Genomic DNA, 6308 nt, shown 5'->3' with positions numbered 1-6308 from the left:
ATTGTTGATATCAAATTTCATCTCAAGATTTTATGTTAAGATTATTTTAAGACTTCAGTAGACATGTACCTTCATTCGATACTTCATCCGCGGACACAAACATCAATTAATATTGAATCATCCACTGTTGGAAAGAAAATGCAGTCCCGAACAAGGATTTTCAAACGTGGTACTTTCGCATTTTGGAGTCAGGAGATCATTCAGTTTACTAAAATATTGAGCTTACCTTCAATGTCACCTCAACTGGAGTCTTAAAGAGCATCAATTGGCATTGATAGAACAAAGTTGAATAACTTTTTCTTGATGGTTTTGTCCAGTATATTATGATGAACGCAGCCATAATGTTGTTCTAGAAACGTCCAGGTTGAAACCAACTCGTGCTAGCTTAAAGAAATCATGTTGTAGTTGTTGTCTACCTTGCTCGATTTAGCAAGCCTCCAATGGGATTTCTTTTCACAAATATGTACTCCAGGGATCAAAGTATGCACAAACTGGACTAGTACTTCGTATGTTATTGTTTCCCGTGAGACATGGTACAAGAATGAAATTAGTTTATTTAAGCTAAAGCGTGCGAACTCCTAATGCACAAATCTGGGGTAGAATTCAATGTAAGAGAAACAACAATTGAAGTATTCATAAATCTATATCGTCTTGAATAGCATCGAAATTAAAAACATTGAGACATAAAACTTTTTGTCTAACATTGTAATCCACAATATCCAACCAGCTATTGCCCAGGCTGGGCATCATCACAAAGCTAATTAAAGTTTCTTTTCCTATCCTATTCTACAGTCTCTAATAAACCTCGATTCATCGTCGTTTAAGTGCATATTTTGAAAATCAAAAAATAAAAGTTATTTTGCTATTATACAAAGAATTCTGTCGATTTCTCTAAAAAAGCTGTTCTAGTTTTAAACTGGATGACAGTTTTTGATCGGTACAAAGTATCCTCGTTTTGGAGCAGCCTCGAAGTACCTTTTCCCAAGGAAAGTTCCGTTAGTGCCAAGATCTTCTTCCTTTTCGAGTTCCACACCAGCAACAACAACGCTGCTTCTTCGAGGAAGATTTGTGATGTGACCAAACCATTTAAGCACCCCACGGATGGGATCAGATTTGCCCGGGACAGAGCATTTCAAATGCATCCCTATATTCGGCTTGACGTGGAGTTTTTCCTCTACCTGTTTCAATGCTTCGCTGTCCAAATTTGAGCCTTTTACTGCGGAGCTATCCGTGCCATTCGATGGATTTTCAGTGGCTTTTGTTGTTGGCTTCGTCGCACTCTCTAAGCCCGTTCCAGATGATTTCTTGCTGTCTATGCCACTTATTGTGGAACCTTTGCTTGTTGCGGAAGTGGACGTAGGCTTGTTTATTTTGCTACGTTTGAACGCCTCCCCATTTCCAAAATAATGGCGGTCCTCTTGTCGCCCAAAAACCTTCCTCTTTACAACAGTCCCTTCTGAGGGTGCACGGATCAACGGGATGTTGTTTATTGCAAGGTTCTCAGCTAATTTTTGCGCCTGAGCACTCTCCTCCAAACCACTTCCTGATATCTCCGGCTCGAAATTTTCGTTTTCTCGCTGAGCAAGAGTATCCTGCTCCTCGGTTATTCCTTCACGCCTGTAAAGAAATGTCAAAAACAAAAAATTACCATTTTGCTAAACAGAAACTCGCTTTTATATGGCCTAAGCTTCACTGTTCCCAGGCACCGCGGAGCAGCGGGGCTGGGGGGTTCTAGCCCTCCACTTTTTGCGAAAAATTCTATGAAACGAACCTGCAGTAAAGCCTCTTTTTATTCGGTTTTAGCCCCCCCCCCCCACTTTCTTAGACCCTCCATTTTTCTCAACGCTCCGCTGTGCCTACTTCCTGCTTCTCCCCATAAATCCTAGCTTTCTTTCTTGTAATTATCTATACTGTTTGTGATATCAAGGTGATGAATTTTAGTTAAAAGAAGAGAAGCATTACACGAAGATCGATGAAAACTAAATTAACAAAATTATGACAACATATGTAGCAACGGTCATGAAACCACCAGACTGATATTTTGATAATCTCTTTCTTACAAATTTCATTTTAGAAGTTGTACTGCAATATTTAATTATAAATACTGCTCATCCAAATGAAAATAATAATCTTTATCTGGTGTTTTGAGAACTCAAAAAGCGAATTATAGAACTGCAGAAGTAAGAGCAAATTTGAGTACTGATGCGCACAAAGGAAAACGCAATGCTTTCGTCTTATTTACAATTCATTCTTACTTGCACTGCCTTGAAAAGTAAGGGTTTAAGCTTTGAAAAACTCCATATAGCTTCTTAAAATAACTTTTTAAGATATTGGAAAATGAAAATAGTCTTTCATTTCTTTTTGAGAAAAGATGAGCCTTTTGTAAATAAGTAAAATGCCCTCTGAATTAAACTTGTATGGCCACGTTTTTGTGAGGAGGCTGAAAGCAGTTCTTCTCTTTCCGTTTCTTTCGCCTTGAACGGTTGGTCCCTTTTCATTTTTTAAAGCAACACATCATCAACAAGGTGACAGATTTCATAGCAAAAGAAAATTAGCCAATCAGGGTGATTAAGCGAGTAAGGAAGTTTCGTTTGTGGCATCATTGCAGAAAAATTTGAACAGAAAATTTTCTGAATAACTACTCACCCTTTCTGATTCTGTTCAACCTTTTGGATTTGGTCTTTTGGTCCAATATCGCCGGAGTCTCGTCCATCATAGCGATATATCAGATCGTGTGTGAATAAAGTGGCCTGAATAATGGAAAGAGACAAGATTGAAAAAGGATGCAGAACTTCTCCAGAAAAATATCCAGAGGTCTACAAAATTATATTTCTGGTAGAAAGAATTGACATGGTAGAAAAAAAGCGTCTTAGTAGTCAAAGTTATTCCAAAAACTTAAGTATAAAACCATTCTTTATAATACTGTGGCTCTAATAGATTTGAATGGCTTTATCTTGAATAGCTCTAACCTTTCAGCCTCTTAACGATGATATGTACTTCAACGCAAAGGCTCTGATAATGAAAATCAGCGTTTGCAAACTTACTCGGTTAACATGTCCAAGTGTCTCCTCCAGTCCATCAATTTGCTTCGGTTGGAGTGTAAAATTAGCAGTGGTGACAATCCCTGGTGCAACCTCAACTGACTTGGTAGATGGCTTCATGCCCTTTGCTCGTACTGTGACGTCATATGTGCCTGGTACAAGCAGTCTCCAAAAGTCGCCATCTTTAGCACTGATGACGTCATGCCTTCGATCCCCTATACTTATGGTCGCACCTTTGATAGGCTTTCCATCTTGATCCTTCACAAATCCTTTTATTCCTCGGTGTGCCTGTAGAATACAAATATTTGTAATACAAGGATTTTTGGCACATTGACTGGTTGTAAAAACCCCGATATCTGGTCCCTGGTTTAAATTTTATATGTTTTAAAAGCAACAACAATATCATTCACTCTCATCCAGGAAAAATATGCTTTGTTATCCTGTCTGTTTCCTTAATAAAAGCAGATTCCAAAAAATCTTCTTCTTGGCTTTTTAGCTGTGATAAATGTATTGTCAATGTTTACTTCAAATTAAATTATAATTAAGATAACTTGTTTACAGCCTGTTCCATTTATAACCACTCTGTTTTGCATCCGCTTCACCGTAATTCATGATTGTTACACAACATCAAAGCATCAGTTTGGAATTTTCAATGTTCTAGCTGATCGAGACATAAAAACTGCTCCAAAACTTTTCAGCGACCGTTATTTGAAGAAGCTAAATTGACGTACGATTTGTTTTTTTGTATCAAAGTCTTTTGACTGAGCAAAGAACAATTTGGTATTTTACTATGCAAAGAAACTGCAGCACGTACAATGCCTGCAAAAAGTCTTCGCACACTTCGCAAAATGTTTGCTTATCGTCATTGGCACTCCCCTTTAAACAAGGTCGAATAGCAAGAGTTTCAGAATTGGAAATTCATTCGATTTAGTTTGACTGCATAACTTAAGAAAAAGGCTTTTCAACCAAATTGTTTTTTAGGAAAAAGGAAATTGTTCTTTGTCTTGATGTTGAAAATTTTTATTGTCCAAAATATTTCACTTAATGCAGGGCTTCCGATGACATTTAACAGAGATTGCAGCTCTAAACTAAACTATAAGAAGATAAAAAACCATCGTACCATAGAGATGTAGGAAACAAGAGCTTTCCTGTTCTGTTCCCATGAATGCGCCAGCCAAGATATACTTGGAAATTTATGACAGCCAAGCTCAACAGTTACTTCCATGCAATTATGTACAACATAATTGTAATCCTGCATACCACCAGAAATACTGGCCCATGCTGCCCCGTTAGTGATTCCGTCAATGAAACGCTTCATAGGGTGACTGCAGTTTTCTTTTGAATTGGCTAAATGCATTGTGGGATGGTTCTCAGAATACGCCTTCGCAAGTTGCCTGAATACATCGTCGTCTGGGGTCGAGCTGTAAATACTTTGCCCCGATGGTGAATCGTCGTAAGGGTAGGACACAACGAGTGCCCCACTATGGAAGCTTGCTGACAACACAAAGGGGTATTTTTTTAGCCAGTTTATAACAGCTTTCGTTTCTAATTCTGGGTCAGCATTGGAGCTGAATGAATTAAAGAACTGATCAGGGAAATTCCTGTTCAAGTCAACACCATTGGAATTGAGCCTTCCAAGATCATGTGACCTTACTGAAGCCATTTCGTACCCATCTGGATTCATACTAGGCAAGATGTGTATTCTTGTCGAATTCACCAATGCAGTGATCTTATCTGATTTTCGGTACCCCTCGCAAAGATACTTGACGAACTGCAATAGTATCTCGCGACCAATAACCTCATTACCGTGAATGTTTCCAATGTACTTTACCTCTGGTTCACCAGGCTCATGAACGCCTGGGTTGTCAGTTATTTCCATAACCCATAACTGTCTGTTTTGCACTGTGGATCCTATTGAATACAATCTCGTTATCTCTGTGTACTGCTCCGCGAAATATTTCAAAAACCAAGTCAGCTGCTCGTAATTATGATGTACGATTTTGCCCCCATCAACTTCTCTTAATCTTTCTTCTAGCATCGTTAAGTTCATAGTTTTTGCAATCTTCTTTGCAGCACCTTTGGACTTCTCCCGAGGCAGATCTCCCTTTACAGCTGAAGAACTTTGCTGCGAAACTTGCGCTTGGAAGGGAGGATACTTTTGATAGGCATGAGGATTTTGCGGTGTTGCATACGACGTGTAACTGCCTGGGAATTCCTTTGCAGTCCCTAACTGTGGGTTTGTAGCCTTTTGTTCGTTTGCAGTTGTCCCTGATCCTTTTGGCGAATGTCGAAGCACGTGTGATCTCCGTTCATTATGCCACGATTTTTTAGCTTCCAATGAAACTGTACAGCAAATAATGGTTAAAATAAGGCCCAAAAACTCGCCCATTTTGCCTTCAAACCTCTATCATGATACAACACGATTTCGTCAAAAGCGGAATGATTTGGCACTTTCTATTTCTGATTTACAGTAAGTTTGATATTATGCGGCTAAGCTTTGCACAACAAACCCTTCATGTTTACAATCAACGAATCTGGTTTTCGAGCGTCGCTTTTTTTACGGGTGCGCGTATGCAATTTGCATCCAGGATTTATGAGTCATTGACAAACTCGTTATACGTTGCGCGCTTAGCATCTCCATCTGGATAAGCTTTATTCATTGAAGTTAGCAAGCAGGTTGGCCAAACAAATGCGCCAATGCTTCGTAAAATAGACACAGAAAAGCTACTGGTATTCTTCTAAATGCCGAAAATCCACGGGAAAGTGTTAAGAAGAAAGCATTTTAACTTTGAAGTAGCCTAGTGCCGCGCCTTCGGTTCGTAAATTGTTTACGACTGTGGTTGCGACTGCTTGTGGTCTTGGTTACGCGCTCGAACGGTCCTCTCATTCAATCAAAGCACCTGTCGTCAACCGTAGTCAAATTACCTTGATTTTTATTAGCAGGAGTTTTCAGGTATTATATTAAAGCTGTACTTTACACGTACTTAGCTTGAGTTAGAAAAAGTGTTAAAAAGTATGAAGCTCGTACCAAGCATTTCATTAGCTTTTAACAAAGAAAAACATTGCTTAGGCCCATGTATGCATTTAATCATATCTAGTGAGTAAATACGATGTGATACCAATCTGGAGCTAAAAAATACGAAAAAGCAATGTTTTATTTAGCAACCATAGCTATCAAAGGCTGTACAATGTTTTTAAACCTTGCAATTGCAATAAGCTAATAGATGAAAAACATCGCGCAAAATATATCGATGCATAAACTACGCT

The 6308-nt window shown here is 38.8% G+C and overlaps 1 protein-coding gene across 1 annotated transcript; it reads right to left on the bottom strand.

The window, feature by feature from the left end:
• Positions 1–624: 624 nt before the first annotated feature.
• On the bottom strand, positions 625–5581 carry LOC135695161 (uncharacterized). Its single transcript, XM_065214154.2, has 4 exons — positions 4162–5581; positions 3045–3329; positions 2647–2750; positions 625–1617 (listed from the first exon to the last, which is right to left on the bottom strand). The coding sequence occupies exons 1-4, from the start codon at positions 5428–5430 to the stop codon at positions 912–914; spliced, it is 2364 nt and encodes a 787-aa protein (XP_065070226.2). The 5' UTR covers positions 5431–5581; the 3' UTR covers positions 625–911.
• Between the last annotated feature and the right edge of the window lie 727 nt (positions 5582–6308).

This window comes from Rhopilema esculentum, chromosome 8 (assembly GCF_057945365.1).
Source record: "Rhopilema esculentum isolate cy_ngs chromosome 8, ASM5794536v1, whole genome shotgun sequence".
In the NCBI taxonomy this organism is placed as follows: Eukaryota; Metazoa; Cnidaria; class Scyphozoa; order Rhizostomeae; family Rhizostomatidae; genus Rhopilema; species Rhopilema esculentum.
The sequence above is the reverse complement of the archived record's forward strand: the minus strand, read 5'-3'. Positions and strand labels throughout refer to the sequence as shown.